This window comes from Clytia hemisphaerica, unplaced genomic scaffold (genome assembly GCF_902728285.1).
Source record: "Clytia hemisphaerica strain Z4C2 unplaced genomic scaffold, Clytia hemisphaerica genome assembly, whole genome shotgun sequence".
NCBI classification, from domain to species: domain Eukaryota; kingdom Metazoa; phylum Cnidaria; class Hydrozoa; order Leptothecata; family Clytiidae; genus Clytia; species Clytia hemisphaerica.
In genome coordinates, this window is record NW_027104615.1 from 1,056,096 (window position 1) to 1,082,465 (window position 26,370).

General features: G+C 34.8%; 2 protein-coding genes and 1 pseudogene across 4 annotated transcripts in view; 1 reads left to right on the plus strand and 2 right to left on the minus strand.

Moving 5' to 3' along the window:
- LOC136824602 (uncharacterized) overlaps positions 1-2,594 on the plus strand; it is a 76,327-nt gene extending 73,733 nt beyond the window's left edge. The window contains exons 2-4 of the mRNA XM_067080588.1: positions 1,513-1,534; positions 2,044-2,088; positions 2,502-2,594. Of these exons, the coding sequence (XP_066936689.1) occupies positions 1,513-1,534; positions 2,044-2,088; positions 2,502-2,509 (75 nt within the window). The 3' untranslated portion in view covers positions 2,510-2,594. The remainder of the gene's footprint in view (positions 1-1,512; positions 1,535-2,043; positions 2,089-2,501) is intronic.
- Positions 2,595-5,459: 2,865 nt separating this feature from the next.
- Positions 5,460-24,439, minus strand: LOC136824625 (b(0,+)-type amino acid transporter 1-like). 3 transcript variants are annotated; one of them, XM_067080615.1, is made up of 9 exons: positions 24,318-24,439; positions 21,919-22,616; positions 10,127-10,252; positions 9,381-9,649; positions 7,964-8,067; positions 7,521-7,617; positions 7,096-7,251; positions 6,804-6,981; positions 5,460-6,417 (listed from the first exon to the last, which is right to left on the minus strand). In XM_067080615.1, the coding sequence occupies exons 2-9, from the start codon at positions 22,592-22,594 to the stop codon at positions 6,272-6,274; spliced, it is 1,752 nt and encodes a 583-aa protein (XP_066936716.1). In that variant the 5' UTR covers positions 22,595-22,616; positions 24,318-24,439; the 3' UTR covers positions 5,460-6,271. The 3 variants fall into 3 exon arrangements, with proteins under 3 accessions (XP_066936716.1, XP_066936717.1, XP_066936718.1); XM_067080616.1 differs by lacking the exons at positions 21,919-22,616; positions 24,318-24,439 and adding an exon at positions 15,470-16,427 and having other exon boundaries at positions 6,136-6,417; XM_067080617.1 differs by lacking the exons at positions 21,919-22,616; positions 24,318-24,439 and adding an exon at positions 10,798-11,394 and having other exon boundaries at positions 6,136-6,417.
- LOC136824615 (b(0,+)-type amino acid transporter 1 pseudogene) lies at positions 16,984-17,817 on the minus strand (annotated as a pseudogene).
- Positions 24,440-26,370: the final 1,931 nt, after the last annotated feature.

A 26,370-nucleotide genomic window follows, 5' to 3' on the forward strand; every position in this document is an offset into this window, starting at 1 on the left:
ATACACACTCAAGAAGCCCACAGTTTCAACATTGACAAATACTCGAGGTATTCTCATCTGTAGTTTTTTTTCAAATTTTGTTGAATCATGCTATATGGGAAAGTAAATACTTCTCGTTTTCGCTAACGCTAGAACAACAGTTGCTTTTACATCTGACCATGAGATTTTATATCTCACTCAGGATGGGGGATGTTTTAAGTTCCGGGGGATAAAAGACCGTTTCCGTTCACATTAAGGTATAAAAGAATTTTTTAAAGGTTTTTTGCAAATTTTGCCATTACCTTCCTAGAATTGTTTTGAGTTAAAAAAGTTCGTCCATGCTATCCTACTACTTTAATTGTAGCTAATTTATATTAGCGAGTCAGGAAATTCTCGATTTTTTTTGAATTTATTATAGCGAATCACGATTTTCAAAAAAACTCGCGTGGATAAATTTTAGCGAATACTCGTCTGACAAAAATTTCGCGTGGATTAATTTTAGCGAATGCAATGATTTTGAAGAAAAGATGTTTCCCTGAAAAAAAGTTTTATCCTTTTCTTACAAACAAAATAGTTGTCAAACTTTGCAAACTTGGCGACGATTTGGTTAAAGCGGAATATCCAGAATCAGCGATGAAGACGGAGAAGATTGAAATTAGCAAGCCAAAAGAAACTAGTAGGTCAATGAACAAACGGAAATTTTTTCTGTCGCAAGGGTCAAATCCACCCGAAAATAAGAAACGGAAGGAAGATGTTGTTATCGTTCATAGAATAAACCAATATAATATTTTTCAATACAAAAATCAATGTAGTCATATACATGTCTTTGTAACACATTTCTTGACTGACAACGGAAATACTTGGAAATTTACGTCTTCATCCCCGGTCACTAGTTTTTGAAAAAATAATGAAAATGATAAAAAATAAAAGAAAAACATACTGATTTATTTTAGCGAATCAGCTTTTCGAAAAATTTTGCGCCGATAAATTTTAGCGGTCTGTCGATTCGGTGTGTTTTAGCGAGATTTATTTTAGCGAAAATAGGAAAAACTTCCAAAAACGCTAAAATTAGCCTCGCTAAAATTTCTACAATTACAGTATGGATATTAGTGAAGCAACCCATTCTTAAAATAGAAAGATTGATTTCTTTTGATTTTTTTGGGAAACAGGAAAAAATTTTCGAACGGCAATTTTCCGGGTGCATATTTCTTAGAATTGTGCATACCACTTGAATCGATATTTTTAAGATTTACTCTTCAGAGCAATGATCGCAAATAATCGAGTCAATGGTTTCAGTTTATCATTGTGTATTTATTTGGTCAATAGTCACCAGGTCTCTAAATATGTACCGAGTAATCAATCAACCCTTGCAATATCAACCCTTCTATCACGAACCCCCGGATTGTAAAGAAAACAATTTCAGCCAATCAGAATCAAGAGAATCGACGATACAACCCCTATATAACGATGCATCAAAGCAGGTTCAGAATCACTTACAACTTGGATTCGAGAGGAAAAAGAAGAAGAAAACGCAGAAATTCAAAAACTAAACATGGTAAGAAGATATTTGTAGTCATACTCGTTACATACAATAGTTTAATATTGCTGTTAGGTTTGTCTCTTCCTTATCTTTTTCAGTACTATCCTTTTAAATTTTCTACATTTATAAACAATTCTTTTGGCTGCCGGTGATTTTGATTGGGCCATAGGGGTCCTTTTTCACAATCTCGAAAGTCCCCCAAAGGGGTACAAAAATCATTAAAAAGCAAAGCTCCAAAATTACGAAAATCAAAAATCGACTCCCTCAAAGGGTCATGCATTTTTTTAATTTGGACTAAAATTTGAAAGTTTTTGACTGAAATTTTGTGGAAATAGTCTCTAAGGGTGACAAAAACGTCAAAAAACGGACTAAATTTTCGAAATTTAGTTTCCCTTTTCATCTTGCAAACCCATTGCGTTTGAAGTTTACATATTGTGGCTTTGAAAAATCACCTAAATTTCAGTTTTCCAAAATACTGAAGAGTTAACCTGTAATATTAATCAATTACTTTTGTTCCGTTTCAGGCTTGGGTCAAACTTTTCGCTCTTGCTTTCATTGCATTAGCAGCTGTAAGTAATTTATTAAAAGATTATCAAAAAGCTAATATTTTTCGGTATTTCCTCCATCCAAAATGGAAGGTTAAATATTTTATCTGCCAATCAAAAGTCTTCACTGCTGTTTAGAACCATACCCAAACCCTGCAAAAGAACATCTACTTGTAGAAGAACCATTTAAGGGGGGGGGGTCAATTCCGAGACTCTGCCAAGTTCTGTCACATCCACTCACTTTGGTTGAAATCCTTGTTTCGGGGCAAGATGCGTTCTAGAGCTCAACATAATATAGGACCTATAAATTTAAATTTGGCGGAAAGTAGTTGTAAGCGACTTTGGCGAAATCTTTTGATAATTCGCCAAATTCGCCAAAATTTCTTCCCTTAAGGTATCTCTGCACAAAAATATTAGATATCACTTTTTTTTTGCAGGCAAGTGATTATCATTTGGAGTTCAATGAAAAACAACAGAAATATGACGAACGAGTTCACATTGACAAACAAAATGGTATCCTCATCTACAGAGTGCCAAAACACGCTGGAGTGGTTGCTGCTCACTATTTGAAAGATTTCAATAAGGTATTTTCTTTTTGAATTATAGAGAAAGTCTCTAATTTGGGGACAAGGAGAGATATTTTCTGATCGGTAAGGTCCTGATGAGAAAAGGCACATGCAGATCTATAAAAGGTCAGATTTTGAAAGATTTTGTTTTTATTTAAAATGAAGTTTAACAAAGAACTAAATTTTTCTTTCCAAAAACCAGTATGTCATAATATGGAACCTTAAAGTATGTCTCAAAAGTATGTGAGCAGTCTTTTTACCTTTTCTAAGCACCCATTTATGCTATGTTCGAAACTTATAAACCGTTGGAAAGATATTTCTAAGGAGAATAATTCAAGGGTAAAAGATTTTTGAAAAATTTGAAAATTATTAAGAATGATTTGGAAATATCTTTCCAACGGTGTATAACTTTCTAACAAAGCATTGCTGAGAAAATGCTAAAAAACTAAAGTGTCCACATACTTTTGAGACAGACTTTAGTTGTAAGTAGTAGGTTTTTTCTGAAATGTGTGAACGATCTCTTTTATTATCTGACACTTTGATTACCCAGCGGTATACTCTTTATACTTTTTGTTGTAGCAAATGACAGTCTTGAAGGTTTTCACAGAGAAAAGATGCTACATTTCAAAGATGGGAAAAGATGAACCATCAATCGATGACATTGAATTGGGAATGCAAAAAGTGAGTATAGAACGGGTATAAAACTAAATGAAACTATATGAGCACTTCCAGAAAAATATTGTCTGAAAATAGAATATCACTTTATCGTTTAAGGATAAATTTACAGCGAAAAGCTGCTTTCGATTTAAATTTTCAACCTTTTCACCGCGAAATCACCCAAAAATCTAAGAGATCATAACAGCATTTTTCATCCTGTTCGGAGTATAACATCCCCTTCTCACAGACCCGGTGGGAACCTCTCCCACTGGAATAATTAGCCAAAAAGTCTTCCCCAATGGAAATCTATGCCAGCTATAAAAAACATGGGAGTATCAACCCCCATCGGTTACTTTCACCCCACTGGCTGAAAAAATCTTACCGGGCTTGTAAGAAGACGGTTTTAGGAACCTTGATATCTATTTTTTAAAAACATCGAGTGAAAATCCGTTTATTCCTTTTCCACTAACAGGCCAATGGAGTTTTTGATTCCAAGAAATATTGGATTGAAACTGAAGACGTCATCACCCTTGGTCACGCAAACAAATTAAGCCTTTCGTCCGCCATTTTGAATTTCTGTGGAAGTTTTGACATCTTGGACACTGTGAAAAACAACCAACAAACACGGGAAGCACTCAAAATGAAAGCCGTTGGTGAGTTGATTGGCTTTTGAGGGGTCTGGTAATGAATATACAAGAAAATGACGTCAAAATACTTTATTTTAAGAAAATGTCAATGCAATGACTTCTTAGATTTGAGTGGTTTTGGAACATGGTTTTAGATTTCTCGAAATTACCCTCTTCTCGAAGACAATCTTTACGCTTTAGCCTGACTAGTTTTGAACTTTTCAACTTATTTAGCACGTCTAATTTTCTTCCAGCCCAATACAAAAGTGGAAAAAGCAAACGATTACTCGTCGAAGATTACGTCTACTGCAAAAACGATCAATCAAAAATGAGCGCTGAAATGGCCAAATGTAATAAAAAATTCGATCAACTTGAATTCAACTGCAGATTCGTCAGACTTGGCACTTGCATTTACACAGTCAAATGTCTCTTGACACAACAAGGATACAATTGCCCTGGTACACATCAATACACTCATTTGAACTGCTGTACAATCAGATGTAAAGCTTAGATAAATAAATTTGAAATTTATATCAGCTAAATGATTGAAAAAATACTTCAAATGTATACAAAATCTTTCTATTGTTTGTAATTTAAAGTCCAAATTTCAATACCCAACTCATCTCCTAACAAAATCCTTAGACAATTGAATACCTCGTTTTTAAATAAAACTGATTTCAAAGCAAGTTTTATATTTACTCGTTTTCCTTGCAATTGGAAAAGTTACTAATCCATTATACCTGAGTGAGCTATAAACAATATGAAATCCAAAACCGATAAAAACAAATTTTATATCATTAAATATCTCAGGCTGACTTTAAATTTTGCACCAGGTCATTAGCCTGAAGGAAGCTTAATCCCAAAATAAAAACCAAAGCTTATTTCCAGGGATCCAGGCAAAAAAGTTAGAGCAGATGAGTCACAGAAGACAAAAATCAGGGTCAATTGATTGACTTACTTACTGCTTTCAAAATCAATCAAAAAAGAACTTACAAATAGTATAAAAGCCAGTATTAACGGTCATTTTTTTCTAAGTTTTTTAAAGAAAATCGCTAGTTCAAACTTTAAAGACTTATATCTCGAGAACTAGAAGGAGTTAGAAGCTTGTTCATTGCTCGTTGGATAGTTTAAAGTCTCCTCTTTTTTTTAGACGCCTTTGGCGCCGCCCGCCCGCCGCTGCGCGGACTTGCCAGAATGATAAAAAGGTGCCCAGTGGTAAAATTTCAAATCAATTCGCTGGAAGACAGAATCAAGTAAAGCAGGGCCAAATTTGGAGGTTCTTGGATCACTCGTTAACCAAAATTGGTCAAAAAACGGTCAAAATCTGAAAAAAAAGAGGATTTTTGTCAAATTTTTGGCCTAAAATCTCGCTGGATAGACTCACTTTTGATGGTTGGTGGAAGAGTTTAGTCTTGCTTAATAACACTAAATTCCCAAAGCCGCGGATTAGCTTTCCTCGTATTTTGATGAGCATAATTGAGGCAAGGCTTTCTCTTTATTTAGAGCCACCAAAATAAATTTAGGACGCTTAAAAAACTAAAATAAGTCCCGTTATAGTATATTTTTTTCGAAATCAAAAGATCTAAAAAACTCATATCGTCAAATTTCTAAAAAAAGCAAGCTATTTACACTAAATGTTTACAATAAATAAAAACAAAATTTTGATGATATATATGACAATTAGAAAAAAACGAACAAAGCTAAATCAATATTATATCATACGAAAAGGTAAAAAATTAAAAATAAAATAAGGCGGCCATTGAAAGCCACCAAGAAAGGATCTTATTATCTATGTTATAAGGCAGCAGAAAACAATGGCTGGATTTACATTCAACCCTGATTAAAAAAACTGAAATTCAAAACTTATCTTCAGATTTAAATTCAGGGGAATAATTTTGGAATAAATGCCATTTTTTTGGTATCTTCAAAATACTTTGTTTCAAACCGTTTAAAATACCTTGTTCCGACAAATTGGGAAGGAGAATATCGAATTAGTACACTGGTGAATGGGCGTTTCGGGGCATTTGGAGGGCGTAAAGGTTAAAGGTACTAAAATTAATGAAAGTATAAGGGCAGTAGTTTAGACCTTTTTTCTTTAAAATAGGCCTAAAACAGTCACTTTGATAATAGCTGGAATACCCAAATACATCAAAGTGCTTGAACATCCATCAAAGGGCCATAGCCTCTAACCTTAGATGAACATATCCAGACTTGATAGTATCCAACAAAAAATCGGTTTTCCTTCTCTTCGTCATTCACGTATAAAATTGTTATTATGAAAGCAACACATCGTGAACCACTCAAACTCGTACTTCCAACGATCATCAGAGTTCAAAAGATAATTATACTCAAAATGTTTTAGATTTGATCAGTGGAAGTTTTGAGAGGTTGCATTGCTAGTTGTTGTTCTTTCTTTTGTTTGTCAATCTCATCCACTTCATCTTTCTGGTCAACTCCTGGCATTGATAGATTGCACTTCCTCTCTATAAAGTCTGTCATTGCATCTGGTAAATATAAAGTTGGTGATTTGAAAAGGAAGTAAGTTAAAATGCAGTTTTCTTTCTTCCTATTATCTACATAAAAATTAATCGTTCACAAAATACAAATGTAGTTGTTCGAGGATTTTTGTTTTGGGGGACCATGATAAAAAAGGATGTTCAAGCCATGAAAAATCTACTTTTTTCTTTTACATGCGAATTTTAGGACCACGTTAGAGTCTTTCTCAAGAGCAAATCATCCAGATCAGTGAAATATTATTTTCAGCTTACCTATATTATGATCTCGAGAAGCACCTTATAATTCGAATAAATTGGTTTCCCCATTCGAACTCAAATCAGCAAGCAAGTATAAACTATAATTTGAAATATCGAAATCAAATATGGAAACTTACCGAATCCATCGTAGACTTTGTTGGGGAATAATTTGAAATGAACGAAGATGAAGTAGACAGGAATACCGAGCAATATAAACAACAAACAGTAAAATGATTCCAAGGGATAATCATAAAAAGGTGCCACCACCAAATAGACTGAACATAACAAAACCAAGATGGGAACTCCGATGAAAACCTGACATGAAAAATAAAGTATATATATTTTACACCTTGGGAAAAAATGATTTTGTACAAACAGCATCAGTCGAGATGAAGATCGGATGAAAACATAATCAAAAATTCAATTTACCCTGTAAGGACGTTCCAGATCTGGTTCTTTATAACGTAACCATAGCAACGCTGCAACGGTAGCACCATAAAATGTCCACGCAGCAAAATTGAAATAATTGACTAGAGTGCTGAAGTTGGAAGATTCTGGAATCAGCATAATCCATGCTATCACGCACTAAAAGGAGAAATTAGAATTCAATTTTTTTATTATTCTCAAAAATTAATACCTTGGATTTTAAATGAGAGACTTTCTGGCTGTTAAATCTTCAAGACACTACTTAGGAGGGGTTTAGTGGAGGAGAGGTTGAGGTACCCGAGAATAATTATCATGGAGTCCTTTTTTGTCGAACCTACCTAGAGTTGACTCTCTCTAACAAAACGATAACCAATTCTCATAGAAAACACCAACAACAAATGTTTTTAAAATGATCAGTAACAACTTACAGTGAATATAAGAGCAGGTAATGGCGTGTGACGTTTTTTATGAACCATAGCTAACAAACGTGGCATGTGACCTTCGCGAGCTGATACATACACCAATCTATAAATCACAATAAAGGGAAATATTTTGAGGTTTTAAGTCCGGTATAACTCCTCGAGGAGAGAGTAATTGTGCGAAAGAATGGTTTTGTAACTGTCGATCTCCAAGGATAAATTCAAAGACTTGAGAAACCGTCAACGGGTGTTGTTTTCGTGAGTAAGGTAACTTTTAGTTTAGTCAGTCATAAGTGATGAAACTTTTATAGCCAAAGAATTTTCTGATCCTTTATCAAAAGGCAGAGATCACTATATATTTTTCATGATTTGTAAATCGCAGACCAGAAGATTTAAAAAAGCCAACAATCTAAAGGCTTGTAGAGAAAATACAATATTTCAACGTCACAAACCTTCCACTGGTGAAAGCGGACCCATTAGCGGCACCAAAAGTGGAACAAGCAACCAACAAGGGGATAACCCATGCCATCGTGCCGTAAATATCGTATCCTAAAGTCTGAAAATAAACACGATAGATGATCAGTAAAATCAAAAACAGGTAGGCAGCATTCTTGATTTGAAAACCAGAATGAAACAAGCTAGATGCTGAATGGACCTACCTGATGATGAAAGTTAGATAGCAATGTGAGGAGAAAAAAATCAGTCAGAAAATATAGCGTTTAGCGAAAATGCATAACGCAATAAATTCATCATTGATTGGTGATAAGGGGAGAGGGAAGGGTTGTAGGGAAAATATAAATATAAAGTTCTGGTCGCAAAAATCAGTTTTATTGACAATTGAATCATGCTTGATGGTGAGCATTGTTATCAATAATGTTTTTGTGTCAAAAACATAGAAATACAAGGAAAAAAATCTAATGAAAATCTGCAAAAACGGCGATTTCCTGCATTTTCAACCGAAAAAAAAAAATTCTCAAAAATCGATCTCAGCCATGTTTTGAGCATTACGAATACGCATCTTTCTGCAAAAAATTCAGAAAAAACTGATTAAAAAGATGAAAATTCATGAAAATGTAAAAAAACCGGTTTTTCCGGCATATTTCCCGCATTTTCGGCCGGAAAAAATGTTTTTTGAAAATCGGGCTCTGTCATATTTTAGGTATTGTCATATTGCATCAGTGTGCAAAATTTCATAAAAAAATATAAAGTACGGCTCGAGAAATTCAAGAAATACTGTCTTTCCGTTGAAAATCGGCTGTTCCGGCGATTTTTAAATAGTTCCGGCTTCAAAAATCAATTTTATTGAAAATTGAAACATGCTTGATGGTGGGTATTGATAATGTTTTTGAATGAAAAAATAACCAATTATAAGGAAAAAGCCCAATGAAAATCCAGAAAAACGGCGATTTCCGGCATGTTTCCGGTATTTTCGGCCGGAAAATATTTTTATTCGAAAATCGGGCTCCGTCACATTTTGGGCATTGCCATTTTGCATCATTGTGCCAAAAATCAGAAAAAACTAATGAGCCAATCCTGAGAAAAGCTGGTAACAGACGGACGAACGGACGGACGAACGGACGAACGGACGAACGGACATCGGTTAATTTATAGGACCTCCGAGGTAGGTCCAAAAAGTGAAAATTCGATACAGATTCGTTTCTTGCGAACACTCGGTTGTAATTGCAGTGACTCAGGGATTACCTGTCCAATTCAAAAAGTGCATACAGCATCTGGCTTGTGAACAGGTCAACAAAGTCAAAATGTTTGCAAAGGAAAGCTGTTTCCAACTAGGCAAATAGCCCAAAGAGAGTTCAGTTCGTAAACAGGGTCAATGATGAAACAATCCTCAGAAGAAATGAATTTCCTTACCACAGCTACTGCTTTTTCAGTTGCAATCTGTGAAGCGGACATCACCGTCAAATATGCTACATTCACCATCACATAGCAACCCGTTACCAAGGGAATACCAATCATAATGGCTAACGGTAAATCACGGATAGGATTTTTCAATTCTTCGGTGACGTAATTCAAATTATTCCAACCATCGTAAGCCCATAGACCACCGTAAAACGCGTAACCGATGTCTGATATACCGGTATTTGTCCCGTTGAAGGCGTTTTTAAAATGCTCGTCATGACCTGAAAAAAGACAGAGACAGAATCGGTCAAATATATTGTTCAAAAGACAACAAGGTGGAGAAAAGTGATACTAAATTATTATTTTCGCCCTCAATAAATTATGTGATATGACTAGCCAGGGACGGTGAATCAGCTTTAAAGGTGTAGTGTCTTTTTACAAGGGTCGTTTTTTATCAATACCTACCCCAGCCATCCACGCAGGCTTTCAATATCTAAATGGACCAAAACATCGCCCATATATCATAAAAGGTTGAAATTCTAGTGAAAATAGTGGTGAAAAAAAACAAACATTGAAAGGCTTCTGTCCACATTCCCAACTATGGAGATCATTCATTTTCTTCCGCCAAGGCTTTCAACGTCAATATCGACAAAGAGTTAGTCTTTTATAAACTTTTATGATTAGATTTCAGATAGCATAGTAGGAAAGCATTCTATCGTAAAGAGCGTAAATAAGCTTCAAGTCAAATGAAAACCTACCTTGACCGAGACGAACGAATCCTGTAATGATAAGCATGACGATAGCGATCATTTTGGCTGCCGTAAAGAAGACTTGCATCAGGGTGGCCCATTTCACACTCAAACAATTCACGATCAGAATCACCGCTGAAAAAAAAAGAAGAAAAACATCGTTTTGGCATCGACTGGCACGTCAGTCGGACTGGAACAATATCACGCGGGAAAAGTAAGCGTATGAATAAGGTAAGTGTAAGGAAGAAAAATTGTCGGCGCGAGGGAATGAGACCACCCAAACCAGCACTCTCTTACCAACTAGAACTTTAACTTATTTGTCTAGTTTAAAGACTTAACAAATATTTGACACTTCGCACAAATAGATAGACAGTTAATTTCTTTGCAGAACGAAAATACATATATCAGAGATAAAAGGATAAAACCAGGCTAGTCTGAATTTGATACAAGTAAGGATATATATTTCAAAGAGGTCAGAGGTATCAGACGGTCATAAAACACCCTATTCAACCTTGTGACAAGATCTAAATTTAAGACCACACACATTTAGTTCGAAAACTAAAATAAACGTGTAGCTTCAAACTTTTGATATCAATATAACCTGGTGCTTTGAAACCTAGACTGGATGAAATAGAGGGTGATGTTTCAAACATCAAAATTAAAAGACTTTGAAAACAAACCAATGAATGCAGCAGCGATAAATTTTTGAGCAATTTCAACATTCTCAATTTGAGCAGAAAACGTTCTCAATAGAAAATCTCCACTCGCCAAACAGATCAAAGTCAATCTCGCGGGTTGCAGAATCAAAACGCGCAACATGCTATATACAAACGCGGGTAAAGGTCCGAACGCGTTTTTGAGGTACGTGTATTCTCCACCTGCCTCGCGAGGGAACATCGTACCAAGTTCAACCCATACTAAAGCATAACATAATACAAAAGCACCGCAAGTTGTCCATAATACTAAAATTATTCCAGGGTCTTGAACATGCTTGTAAATAAGACATGACGCAAAAGTACTTGGACTAAGGACCAAACATAACAGTAGATTCAAGCAATGGAATAAAGTTAAATGCACTTTCAATCCATTTTTCCGATTCGGTTGGATAAGAAATCCGGCGTTTTCGTTGTCTCGATGACTCGGTCTTATTTGAACGAATTCTTCCTGACTGCTACCGGATGATTGAGACGAAAAACTTTCTCTCTTGTACGAAATCTCCATCTTTTGTAAAAAGGTTTTCCAAAAAATGGAACGTATCAAAATTTCAAGTATACAGAGTTTTTATGGGAGTTTACTTCAGCTAAAACTACCATCTTAAAACGACACGTTAAGCCAGATCACACGAAAAGTAAAAACTTTGAAAGCAGAACATTTTTGAAATGTATATGATGAAAAATGACATCATAAACAACAAGTGATATGAACTTTCTGCGGTTTCGTTGTTTAAGACAACCCCAGACACAATGAGATCTAATTCCTGAGATGATTTTAAGAACCATTTTCAACGTAGTGTCATATCCTATGATACTATATATAAGAGTTTTCTTCTAGCTGAACTTTATAGTTTTCTTTGGCGCTGAATCTAGTGAAGAAGATTAGAGATTTCTGCCATCTTGAAAATTTTACATTTCGTTTTCAAAAATTATATGAAACAACAAAACAATCAAGTATATTTAAAAATATCATCAAAATTCATAGAACTATCGAGCTGAACTATGGCCAGGATTTTCTGTTTGTTTTTTATTTATAGGGGCAAATGTAAACTTGGCATTTAAAGGGGGCCCCTTTTATAGGTTTATAAGGCATTGCTACCAGCAGGGATCATAAAACTTGTTCGAGATATGGGAGATATTCCAGTCATAGAGGTTCGAGATTCCACTGTACAGAGTGGGCAAAACTAAAAGTTGTATTACTTGCAGAACAATTAGTGGCATAGAAAATCTATTTCTCTTTTGTTAGTTAGTATTTCCTATGGCGGTTTAATGAGGATTTACCATAACATTTACGGTGAAAAGCTGAAAAAAATCTATATGGTGAAAAATTGAAAATCTTTGATGGACCTTTAATTTTAGAAAAAGTCCAAATAGTAGCCGGATTATGATGAAAATTAGAGTGAAATCCGGTCAGTAGCGAGCTGATGAAATTCAAGCGGAAATTTCATTCGCTATTTTAATAAGTAAAAGTTTTTAATGAAGAAAAGGGATTGACATGAAGGTGTGAAAATTGTTCACCTGTCAAATAAAGAAGGAGTTATATAGAATTATCGAATCCATCTGATACTTCACATGGAAACTTTCTTTATTTTTCGAGGATTACGAAATCTGGATTCTTATAACTTTTTTTTTATAAGAATATCCAAATTTTTTAAAGCCTTCGGATGTTCTTAACTTAGTTAAACTTAGTTTTAAACCTAAAACTGTTCTTAACGTGTTCTTATTTTCAGAGTCTGCAAATCTTTAAATTGTTCTTAACTTGTTCTTAATATTTTATTTAGGTGATCGAAGCCTTATGGTCTTATAAAGTTTGTTCTTATAAAAAAATATAATAGCCAATTAGATAAGAGTAATAAGAACGTCTACAAAATTTACCCTGGCGAGACTGAGCAGATTCATTAAAAAAAAAATGTTATACGTAAAACTGTGTCAAAGAAGTTTAATACATTTTTGGACGGGATTTTAAAACTTATTTCTAAATGACTGAACTTTGAATATTTCACCTTATATGCTTCAAACTTTACTTCTTGTACAGGCCAAGTGGAAGCGGGGAGACTGGGGAGACTTCAGCCTCCTCAAATTCCTAAGGAATTTTATCTCGCTTTGAGCCTACAGTCTCCCCACTTTAACGGTTGTTCCGTCGGGCCTGTGTAATGCATATTACTTCAGTAACATATATTTTAAGAGGTAGTTCTAGTAATGTTCAAGTTTGATTGACAGTACATAGGTCACATTTTTGACAACATTGGGCTATCAACAACTTTACAACTTTGTCATGATGGGACAACATTGATTGAGTTTTGTCTATTTTGTCATTTGATATTCAAAAACATGAAGGCCATATATTTGAGTTCTAAATGTTTGTCACATTGTGACTTTGGAAGGTCAACGAAAGTACAAATTATGAATGAGATTCTTCTCGAGTTTCCACACAGTTTCCACATGGTAATAACAGTTGAAATGAGAATCGATTGATGACATCAAAAAGTTTTAAGCCTTAAAATGTTCTTTTAAATGTTCATATTTTCAGCATTTTGTTAGACTAGCAAGCGTCTCTATCTTTCCTTGGACACAGGAACGCGGGAATAGTGCTTATAAAAAGTTCTTATAAAAAATATAAATTTCCGCGGAAGAGTGGTTTGGAAAGATTCACATAGACATTAAGCCTATTGCAAGCTTGCTGTAGCGAAATACAACGACGTGGTTTAGCATTTTGTGAGTATTTTGGTGTAATTTCCAAAGAAATCGGGTGTTTCAGAATCCACAAAGTCTTGAAATGTTCTTAACTTGTTCTTAATATCCTCCCTTGTTCTTATATAGTTTGTTCTTATTAAGAGGGTCTGACGAGTCCAAGAATCCCACCTAAAAGTAAGATTGTAACCTCTGGTAACTGTAGCTATTCACCATGACATCACACGAAACAAAACAGAGTGAATGGTGATGTTTTTGTGTAAAAGCAAAAAAATACACTTGAATGAAATTAAACACTGGAACTCCTTCAGTGTGAACTTAAACAGTTAAATGAGTATTTTTAAAATTTCATGATTGATTTGCTTGTTTTGAATCTGTGAGAATACTTCAGTCGTTGCTTTTTTAAGAATGCAGGAAGGAGAGATCATTTCAAACTTTCACTGGAAATCACCAAGGTGGACCGCTTAAACTGTTTAAAGACACTCGACCAAAGTTCAGAGACTTCAGTCAATTTCTCAAGATCAATGTCATGTGTAGTCATATTACTTAATTATTGAATTGTTTGAAAAATATTCATTTTTAAGAACCAGTAAACATCTTTTGAGATTTGGATGTCTTAATTTTAGCGCTCCAACCTTAATTTTTTTTCCTGATCTTATTTTCCGGTAAAATTCTTCCGGTAGAATATTTTAGGTAGTAAGACATAGCTTTTCTTTTACATAAGTTTCATCCTTATCAAAAACTCTGAGATATCATTGGGCACTTTTGGCACTAAGAAGAAACAGAATTGTAAGAATAATTCTATAAGAACAGAAGACTCAATTTCAACAAAAACAAATTAAAGAACTCCATTCTCAGCTTTTAGAAATGGCTACGAAAATGTCGACTTGAAGCTCCTCAATGAGGGAGCAAAGTAAGCATCGAGTAAACCAGACTGAAATAAAAACAGCCAAGATTCAGCCAAAATTTACATGCTACACGTTTTTTTTTAATAAGGAACCTTAACTTTGCTCTGAGCCTGGAGTTCCTTATTTTTACAGAGATTTTCAGTCTCAAAGTTCCTTATCGAGTTCCTTACTACATAGGAAATTTTGAACTTTTTGCCCCTTGAAAGATCCAAATTTGGTCAAATTAATCCCAATAAGGTACATTATTTTCAAATCCACTTATTCTCAGCCTGAGCAGTTCCTTAACAATTCCTTATTTTTTGAACCATTTTCAGCCTCGAGTTCCTTATAAACGTGTTCCTTATAAAAAAAAAAACGTGTATTGTTGAAAAAGCGTGTAATTTGGAATTTAGAAACAATAGACATGTTCGAAACTATATAGTAGCATTATAGGCTATGAGGGATTTCAAGCGTCTTTTAGAATTTTGAGCTGTCTAGCTTAATGACCTAATATCCTCCAACTTTAAGTAATTTCAGATCACTTAAGGCCTCCCACTACTCAGTTGAATAAACAAACTCTCGACATTCAAGTTACTATTTCCCTCAAAACCTCAATGACGCTCACAAATTACTTGAAAATGGCCCAATAACACACACGGACGTCGAATGAACGTTCAAACGATGACAATCTCAAGACATAAACAAAAAGGAATTTCATTCAAGGAAAATCATAATCAATTTGAACATGTGACAACAACCTACAGGAGGAATCCTCAAAAGATTTACGTATTAGGTCGGAATAAACAAAATGTCTTCAATCAGAGATTATGAATGGTTTAGCAGACAGTCGTGTTTGTCCTTGAAAACAATTTTATTTTATAAAAGACTGATACTGAATCTGTAACTAACAAACTGACGCAAATCACCGCCAGATAAGATACGTGGAAACTTGAAAACTGGAAATTAAGAAACTTTTTTTAAGCCTTGTTAAGTTTGTTAAATTTCTCCTACCAGGTAGTGAAAAAGCTTCGAAAATGAAAAATACACTTGTTATGACTAACCTAACAACAGCGCAGCTACCAGTTTATTATACTGAAAATTTTCATGATTTTGAACATTGAAGGCTCTCATAAGATAATCGCCACAAGTTAAGGAGATGATGGTCAACGAAGCGGGCCTGGTCACCAAAACGTTAACGTACGCAAACAGGAAGGCGGGTAACGGCCCAAAAGCGGCGTAAATGTAGGCGTATTCACCGCCTCCCTTATTTGGAAACATACATCCAAGTTCCATCCAAGATAAGGCGGCTAACATAGCAATAACGCCACATCCCGCCCATACGACTAAAGAGCCGCCTGGGCTATTCATTTGACTTGATACGGAAGCAGGTGAAGCGAAAATTCCACTCCCAATTATTGTTCCAACGAGAATAGCTATTGTTCCAATGAGTCCGATTTGACGCTGTAAACCAGCTCCTTGACCTGCATCTTGGTCTACCATTTTAGATGGTTCACTACCAACTGGTACGATTTTTGTAGACATTTTGTTTTCAGAGTTAATTAAAGCGACCGTCTCATCACTCGTGTGATCACTACTGGATTGTGAAGACTTTTTACTCGACATTTCAATTTTTATTGTATTTGCTCAATTTAGTACCCAGTCTCGTATAACAAAAGAACGAATGTTTTCCTTTGAAACGTGATGCTTCTCAGCTGATTGATAAGAAATCACTTCTTTCAATTTTACGATGTTACAACTCTATGCTTAAAACCAACATAACATTCTAACGATTTCCCTTTTCAAGATGATTGAAGTTTACTCTGGGTTCTTTCCCAAATGTTTGAGTAGGAACTTATTGACTTAAACTATTAAAGTTTCTGGGACCAATGTTTCACTTAAAAACAAGTGAAAGCAAATTGTTCCTTCAAACCGTACTGAGCTACAAGGCTACAACAATCTTTATACATCCATAGAGAATTTATTCGTTGCTACAGACCAAATTTCATACTAATAATTAATAAATAACACCATCTATTAATGTCCACTGCCATGACAGCATCAAGAAATTTAAAAAAGTCCATTTCAAAACACAATGTTTAAAAAAGTGATTTCCTCGCTACTAAAGCAAATCTTAATTAATCCAATTAATAATATTGCCTTGTTACAAATACACATCACCACACGGGTGGAGAACAATTAACGTCTTTAAAATAGTAATTTGTGAGTGCATGATTCTCCTTCACGGCTTACTAACCTCGGGTGAGAATTGCAAAAATGTTAAGCCTTTAAACAAATCGAAGCAAAAAGCAAGAAAGAGATTACGGCTCACCATCCAGTAAACTGAATATTACTACACTGCATCGAGCTACAATAATTTCAATCACTAGACTAGAGCAGATCTATGACAGACATTATCAAGCTCTGTTAAATCTATATAAATGTTACCTTAAAAAGCGAGAGAAAAAAAACCTCTCCCCATTTCGTTATCTTCCTTAAGTGGATTAATTTTGGCGTGGATTTAATTTGGCGATTGGCCAAAATGCGATTTTTGGCGAGGATTTAATTTGGCGATTGATCAATTTTGTAAAATTTGGTGGGGATTTAGATTAGATATGGCCACCATCAGGTAATCACCACAAGTAAGAGCGATCAGTGCCATTGAGGAGGGCTTGATGATGGAAACACTGGTGAAAGCTAACAAGAAAGCTGGCAAATCACCGAACGCTTTTTGAATGTAGATGTATTCACCACCAGATTCGTTTGGGTACATTGTTCCAAGCTCAACGTAACATAATGCACCAAACATAGCGATTAATCCACATCCAGTCCATACAAGAAGAGTGGCTCCAGGGCTTTGTACACGTTCAGCAATGGTTGTCGGTGATGCAAAGATACCTAATTGGACGGGCGGAAGAGAGGGTGGTTTTTATCGAAAGGTGGCCGCAGAAAGGAGTTAATGCGATGGAATAAAAAAGAAACAAGTACACTGGGGACATTTTCAAGTAAATTCAGTAAAAAAAGAAAATCGATTTTGAAAAAAAGGGGAAAAGGGTTTTGATTTCGGGATATACCTGATCCGATAATCGTTCCAACCAGTAGACAAATACCGCCCAACAAATTGACTTGTCGTTTCAATCCAGTCCCAGAGTCCTCCTCGATTTTTGCGAATAATTCATCTTTTTCGGTACCCATCACTTTTGCCTCAATTCCATTCACTTCACTGAGTTCTTTTTCATTTTCACCATTGCTCAATAATCGGTTCGAATCTTCTGCCGCCATTTTCTTTTTTATTCACTTGATTATAAATGAATTACACTGGTTAAATCTAGCAGTGTAAATATTACTTCTAATGCCACTTTTTATAGAAAACACGCAACCAATGTTGCCGTGTGCAAAAGGGCGATTCTTTTGATAACATAAATACGAGACGTTTTAATGTAAATATATTTCAACCAATAGAAATTAATTGCTAATGCTTTGGGGATTTCTAGAAAATAGTTCTTTTGTTGAAAAGGTATTATCTAAAATTACTATGCTGTATCTTTTTTTAAAGCTAAAGTGAAAGTTCTCAAATAACAGTCTATCCAAAAAGCTAATAGTCATTAAGAGGTATTTAATTACGACACAATTATAAACTTTTTCGTTAGAAAATGATCGTCTAATCTCCATTACTGTAAGTCATTACGCGTAAAATAAAACACCTTTTCGACCGTAGTCGTGCGGTCAGGCGCGTGCCAATTTATTCTTTAATTTACCACCTTAAACTCGATCCAATCCTTTTTTTAAACTTTTTTCTATTGTCTTTAGGCGCGAAAAAAAGACTGGGACGGTTTTAGGGTGGTAAAACGGACAAAAAAATGGCCGCGTGGCAATTGATGGCTACGGTCGAAAAGGTGCATTGCTTTCTCGAGATTTTTTAACCTATCAAAATACAAGCACAGAAAACTGTACTCAAGTCCTTCCAGAAGCCATCGCCATCATAAAAATCAAAGAAACCGGATTCAGCAAATGGCTTTTAGTCGCCAGGTTTCCGGGCTACGATAAAAATGAAATAAAAATATTCTTGAAGTATTGAACTGCATTCCAAATATGAAACTAATGTTTTGATGATGGCGATTAATACGAGAAACGAAATATTCCATTGAGAGTATTACGAAGATTAGTGACTTATTAGTACATCATTACCCTTGCTATGTTTTGTTTAATTACACTCATTAGATAATCTTAATTGTCAATTAAATATTCCACTTTAGCGCCCTTTTTATCATAGTTCAAATCGGAAAATAGATAAAGGGTTGAAAAATATTGAGAAACATGTACGGACCTTACGGAATTGTTTTTTTTCGAGATTTCAAAACCTTGAACTAGTATGTACTAGGACGAGAAAACACCATTAAATTTTTACCTCCCTTGCTTTCCAGTCACAATCTTGATATGCAAAGAAACACATTCAAGTTAGAGCTCAGAATTTTCCTAAAACCTAAACTATCTGAAGATTACACCAACAAAATACTTCTCACGACAATACAGTATTTTTCATGTTTCGAACCAACTTAATATATTTATCGAGTACTTTTCATAAAGTTTGATACTGTTTTATAAAATGCAATCAAAATGCAAACACACCTTTGATAATACGTAAAATAAACATCACATTTTACAAAGATAAATCTCTTCAAAAATTCGATAAAAAAGGGTAATCGTTATTTGAAAGAAAGAAAGCAGCGAAAAGATTTTGACACCCATCCAAAAATAAGATTTAAGCCTATAGTAGGGAAATGCAGGTTTATACAAGAATGCCTCTGATTGGACAATCAGTCAACAAAACTTTATGATTCTATGTCAAGATAGCGCGATTCAAAAACTTAACAAGCGCAATCGATTTGAAACAAAGAGGGGCATTTGTTAGGAAATTCCCACGAACGGCAAAATGTCAACTCATCACGCTACTGAGTGCGTCATTGCAAATGTAAAGTTCTTTATAAGAAAATACCTTTGACTTATACAGAAATGTTTTTGATACTTAAGAACATATATAAGAAAATACTTTATAAGAAAATAAGGCTTCGTCGGCCAAAATATTAAGAATAACTTAAGAACACCCAATTTTCCGGAAAATGGGTAAAAATACTCACAAAATGGTGAAAATAAAAACATTTTAGACTCACAAACTCAGAAAGTTAAGAACATCCAAAAGTCAACACTCTAACATTAAACATACTGTATGTTACTGTCGTCCAATCTTCATATTAGGCAACAATAAGGAGTCAACGTGGTTGAGTTTTCAAACGCATTTATTCTGCGAATAACGGTAAAAACACTTTCCACATACAGGGTGTCCCTAATTAAAGTATCGAGTTTGAACATGCGATTGAGTAGAAAAGTTTGTGTGTGTTATTCGCTGAAATATAAGAACGTTCTCCATCACACAGGCTTATTACAAAAGGTAGTTACAACGTATAAATTAATCGTAATGACAAAGAAAAAAGAGGGAGAGCTTAAAATACAATTTTGTGAACACGCACATAAAACTTTCTACTCATAGTTGTGTTTCGACTCGATACTTTAATTAGGGACACCCTGTACACTTATAACATACACTGACAGCAATATTAACACACTTCTGACAAACACGGAAACTCATTGAACATTTAACAAGAAACATACAATGCACTGTCTCAAGGGACTTACAAGATATATACAATACACAAGAGACATTAATATTCCTAAGATAATTACAATGCACAAAACTATTAGCAAACGATGAAGTATATAACCTAATTAACTACAAATGAACAACACAATGACATTGCAATAAATATAAACTGCAGCTCTGCGACAGTTGCACTGTATCAATAGTCCTACATCGAGAGATGCGTTTTAATGGCTCATTCCGCCGATAATGTCACATGCCCAAAAATGTCAATCGGTCAACAAGATATGGAACCTCTCTTACAAAATGATGATCTTGCAAAATATTTTGATGAGTAGGTGAATGAGATTAAGTAAGATCTTATAACCCCAGTGAATAAATGATAAATCAAAGTCCAGTAATATACTACAATACAAAATAAATTTTTGCTGAGGCTCGGCTGTTCTTATTTTTTTGGCACTTTGAGCCTTGAATTGTTATTTTGTTCTTATTTTTTCTAAGGTAATTTTTGAGCCTCATTGTTCTTATAAAATTGTTTTTATAAAAAAAAGTGTACTATTTTAGACATAAAAACTTTCGCGAGCAGGAACTTTTGCGATTTTTCGTGAATTTTAGTCATCACGAAAGTTAACGCCTTTTGAAATTTCTGGAAAGGGTCATTCGCGAAAAATTCTTGACAAAAAAGAAAATCTGCAAATAAACTTCTAACTTGCGAAAGTTTATGCTCACGAAAAAGACTTTTCCGTCAGATTCACGATTTGCCGAATTTTCGGAAGTTTGTACACCTAAAGCAGTCGTCGTATTGTTAAGAACGTTGTCTATTCCAAATCTCAACTCAAATAGACCCTCTCCACCCATTTATGCATTTTTCACAAAAGAAAATAAAGCAAAGGATTCGGAGGAACAAAATTCGAAGAGGCATACTTCTAAAATCAACCAACAATTATGTTCGTTCCACAAGAAAACAAAGGAGCTCCATAAAAGGCTACAGAGTACCAACCACACTCTTTCAAAAAAGCCTACAATCGTATGGTAAAATGATTTGCTAAGCCAGTTATCGCATACAAAATTTGTTTTGACAAGGGATCACGATCTTATCTCTCATTCAAAGATTTCATCATCAAAAGATAATGATTCATGATTCGCAATCATTCTAACGTTGTGCAAGGGCTTATCAACCCAAAATCGTGCTACTGTGTCCATAAAAAACAAAAAATAATCTTTAAGTAAAATCTTACAGTTGTGTCCCCAAAACTCGAACACAAATTTGTCCGAGTTAAAGAGTTATGGAGTAAATTTTATAAGGAAACATTCGAGTTATAGAGGTTCGAGTTAAAGAGACTGCAGTGTATATTGATTTATTTGACTTTGGATCTGTTATGATCTATCTATTGCAACATCATTTATCTTGTCTGGGAATTCGAAATCTTAGGGATTTTACTTTCTATAAAGTACGCTCCGTTGTTTTCTCGACACCCTGTATCATGAACGATCCTTGTTCACTATTATAATACTTTGAAAATGAGAAGTAGAGCTTCCTTTTTAAAAGCATTCTGTGTAAAATTTGTGCTTTATGAAACACAAAGAAAGGTTCGAAGAGCATTAAGGAAGCTCTAACAAAAGGATCATGTGGTAAGACTAATAGTCATATCTAGTCTAGCCCGGGGGCCACTTATAGCATTTTGATAGACTGGACTCGAGCGCCATCAAAACCATCAGAAAGCAAAGTTCAGTCAGAAGTAGACTCTAGTCTATATCTAGTCCTGGTCTGAATAATGCGATTACGCAACACAGGCATGGAGTTTCGATAAACAAAACGAGAAAGAAGAAAACCAATGAAATAGACGTAAAACTTACCGATTCCACCAGCGGAAATGCATTTCAACAAATATGACGGTGCTCCATCTGTCGTCCCTCTATAAAACGGTTCACAAACGTATGCACTGAATGCCATGGATACGCCTGCAAGCGAGGCTGGCTTGACAATCAAAATGGCCGTCCAACTGTATAAGAAGCCGACCAAGGGACCAAATGCTCTTGATAAATAAGTTTTCTCGCCTCCAGATGATTTGATAGCAGTACCAAGTTCAGCGTAACAAAGAGCCGCAAAAATACACAAAACACCGGAGCCTGCCCAAACTATGAGACTCATCCCCGAACTTTCTGCTTTACTGAAAACGACGTACGGCGACGCGAAAATTCCACTCCCAATCATAACACCGATAACAAGCGATAAACATCCAGCGAAACCGACTTCTCGCCGAAGACCGATATTTGCTCGTTCGACGTCGGAAACGACGGAACCTTCGTCGTCATGATCGTCACCTTTTTCGCTGTCGGAATAATTATCACCGAACGGATCATGTGATAAACGCCGTGGATACAATTCCGGTGATCGGATTTTCCGGTTGATTAAATGTTCCGGACTTTTGATTTCTTTGTAAGATTGAGGAGGTGGAGTTGAAGTTCCGTTCGGTAATTCGTCCGGTAGATCATCAATACTAGAACTTGAGTTTAATCGATCGTTTTCCATTTTGATATTCTGATTCTTTTATCTGGAAAGTTAAAAGAGATACCAAAGCATTACAATACACCCAAAATGAAAGACCGAAGATGAATGTAAAAAGAAGGAAATTCGGTTGAGAAATACCGTCGTTTCCGTCAAATATATTAAACGATTACATTACCACTTTCAAGCGAAAAAAAAGACCAGGACTTCGTGTAGTTGAAAAATGTTGGAATCTTAGTCTAGGACGTTGTATGTTAGCAGAACCAACGGTAGACGAGTGTCAACTAATTTGGAGCATGCGTTCTAAAGAGAGTTTCCATTAAAAAAACGCGAGGCAAAAAAATTGCCTTTAGGAAAGTTCTTGACCTTAAATTAATCAATTTATCAGACAGTGCTGAAAATAAAGAAATGGCCAGTAATTTTGGTAGCATAGCGAAAATAGTGTGAGTAGGGGGTTCAGGGCCACTCTAAGGGCTCCAAACGGGGGTTCTAGGGGGCCAGTGCCCCCTTACAAAATTACAAAAGTCTGAAATGACCCTAAGATTAACTAACAAAATAAGCCTATAGCCTTCAAATTCTAACCGGACAAAGTGAAAAAGTAAGCTTCAGAATGACCAGTAGAAAGTACGAAATGACCGGTAGTTACCGGTCACATGCCGCTATTTGTAGCACTGTAAGGAGATCATTTTATTCATATAACATGATAGCTAAGACTGAAAAACACACACAACCATTTTTGACCACTCCATATAGAAAGCAAGCTTAATATTGAGTAAGCGTTAAAACGAACGAGAAATGCTAACTCAAGCTTGCTTCGAATTCAAAATGTTTACTTTATAAAATAAATTAAGATGGAAAAATCGAATAGAAGAAGACATAAATTACGCAATAACAAATGCCATGGTTCCTTGCATCGTGGTTTTTCCTTAACACAGTATTAATTATCTCCTTAATAATGAATAAAGAGGGCATGAAGTATTGATGGACCATGGCAAGTAACTGAATACCATTCTTATGAATAATGCAAGAAAATATGGCACCGGCAAAGAATAGTTTTAAAATAATCATTGGACGAACAATAGATGACATCTCAAGCCAATCTGTTGAGATTTGTAAGGGTAAAATAAAACAAGGCTTATATACTTGTTTATATAAATTCCCATTAAAATATTATGATCCCTCAGCTTAGTTAGGTGTAGTTTTCTATTGGAAAAGTGTATCGCTTTGATTGAAAATTTTAATTCAAAGGATAAGATATTTGAGGAAGTTGAAAGTTTCAGAAAATTGCAAAAAAAAGTTTTTTGGTTCTCATCTTCATCTCCGAGATTATAGGAAATTCTTCAAAGCTAGCATCAATCTACTCAAAATAGTTTTTCCAACGAGATACTTCTTTCAATGATATCACTATTCCCTTGAGAAGAAGATGTCAACTTTTGAGGAAATGTTGCGAGTCAGCAAAATTATGATCATATTAAAACACTCTACTGAAAACTTATAAATTCTTGGAAAAAGATTTGAATGAACCAAGCAAACAAATGAAGGTAGATTACATCTAGCTTAGGAACACTTCTTTAACGACAAATGAAAACAAATCAATCAACTCCACTACTACAAAAGTTGAAAATCTTCACACTGTTCAATGAATCGAAAATGAATAGTTTTTAAATTTCCATCAGGTGGTCGAATGTTATGAATTAGGATAGCGCCAACAAATTTCTGGAAATAAAATAAAAAGTTTTTCACTTACTATACTTTTCTCTTGTATATTATTTCTTCTTTTGTGTTGAGGGAGAATATCTTTATTTCTGTTTCAATTAATATACTTTTGTCTTCTTCTTCTTCTTCTTTATTTTTTCTAACCAGCAAAACCTAAAAAAGAAAAAATATATTCTTTTTGATTAAAATTGAAAAAAATAAAATAAAAACATAATTTTGATGAAAATTTACTTTTGTTATTTTAAAATTCCCTTGGTGCAAATTCAATTCATAAAATTTCCCCATAAGTTAATGCAAAGGGAAATCTCTCACAAAATTGAGTATCCGGCCTAAACTTATGTCTGTGAAACAATCCGAAGCTAATAAAATATCGACCTCACTGCCGCTAAGTTTATGTAAGAAAAAGTTTTCATAATTAAATCTTTTCTTAGGGAAAATTTGGCATGACTATCCCATTTAAAACAGTCGAAACAGAGCTGTACATTTTCCAATCTCCTAAATGAAATCAAGCCAAATCATATGACACAGGTGACGTTAAAAGCCGATAAACCTCAACCAGAAAAAATCTCAAAAACTGAAAAATCATAAGTATTGAAGTTAGGGAAGAATTTTTTGTATTATTGATGACTTTTTAGCAATGAACGCGTTTTTAGCGGTATCTCTGTCCTTTGCATTATTTATCCCATTGATGGAGTTCAGAATCACTCGAGAAGAATCATTTCTTTATATGTGACGTACATAGCTATTGATGATTTGTACCGCTATTGATGATGTCATCTAAGACATTTGAATAGAAAATTAAGAAGAATACGTGTTAAACTTTTCTCAAAGAAAAAAATGTTGAAGAAGATGGAAAACAAGTTTTGATTTTGAATATCCCCCCTTTCCATAACATAATTACTCATATTGGACAAACTGGTTTCTGCTATTCGGTAGAAAAGAATAATCTTTAACTCGAACCTCTATAACTCGAACAAGTTTTTCTCGTCCCTACAGCTGACAATGCCGCCCTTATGAACCAAACTCCCTAAGTCAAAATTTCCTTAACTCAAACAAATATGTGTTTCCCACACGTGTTCGATTTATGGAGACTCTAATGTATATAGGTTGTTTTTAAGCTGTATTTCTAACGATACGAGGAAAAGACAACAATAGTACAAGGTGTACATTATTGGAGTCTACTGAATCGAAGCGTTGTTTCTCAGAACACTGAACATTTAACGTCACATAGAATCTTTTAACCGCTAAACCACGAAAACTTCTTTAAAAAGTTTGGTGTTCGTGAGTCAAGAATGTGAAAGGGAACAGACGAAAAAGTCAACTAGATAAAACCATAAAAGGAAAGAAAGGGCTTTCTAAGAAAAAGGAAGGTGAATCATTACAAGATATAGTGACGGCACCATCACAATCTTCTTAAAACTTGAGAAAACCACCGAAACACGTGGCCTCGTGACTTATTCCTTGGTTGGTCTCTCTTATAGTCTTTTACATAAGAAAAATTCAACGATGGTAAATTGTCGTTAATGTTTTTTATTTCGAAATATTAAAAGAAAATATTTTTGATCGCGAAATGTGATAAAAAGCAGAATATCAGCAATTTTCTTACAAGGCCTTAAAACATCACAAGAAGGAACAGAAATCAGGGAAAAGACGTGAGAGCCAAAGAGAAAATTATCAATACATGTAAAACCCCCGCAAACTCCAACCATGCAAAAGCACGAATTCCACTCGGCTTGAAAATATTTCTTATCACTTCTCTCTTACTCCTCTTCTTCCTACAAGCGAAAACACTTTCTCCATATTTCTGCAATTTCTGAATGTCACTTTTTACATGACAGTTTCCTCGTTTTAATGAAATTTTTGAAATCTTCAATTTTATGTAATCCAATAAAAGGCTAGCACTTCGGAGACAGAGATGGAATCGTGTGACATCCGACTGTCTACAAAGCACCATACTATCAATTACCCATCGTAACCCAAAGACCGTGTACCAAAGTACCAAAGCAAGCTAACAATTAGCAAAAACAATAACCTTTCGAGCTGATTGGCCATCCTCTCTAGATTCATGACTCTTCACAAAGCAG

Excerpts from the sequence above, each read along its gene's own strand:
- LOC136824625 (XM_067080615.1), bottom strand. The coding sequence starts at position 22,594 with ATGGAAAACGATCGATTAAACTCAAGTTCTAGTATTGATGATCTACCG. Across the intron at positions 8,068-9,380 it reads CTGAAAAAGCAGTAGCTGTG|ACTTTAGGATACGATATTTA; the intron begins GTAAGGAAATTC and ends GTTTATTTTCAG. Across the intron at positions 7,252-7,520 it reads TACCTGCTCTTATATTCACT|TGCGTGATAGCATGGATTAT; the intron begins GTAAGTTGTTAC and ends TTCTCCTTTTAG.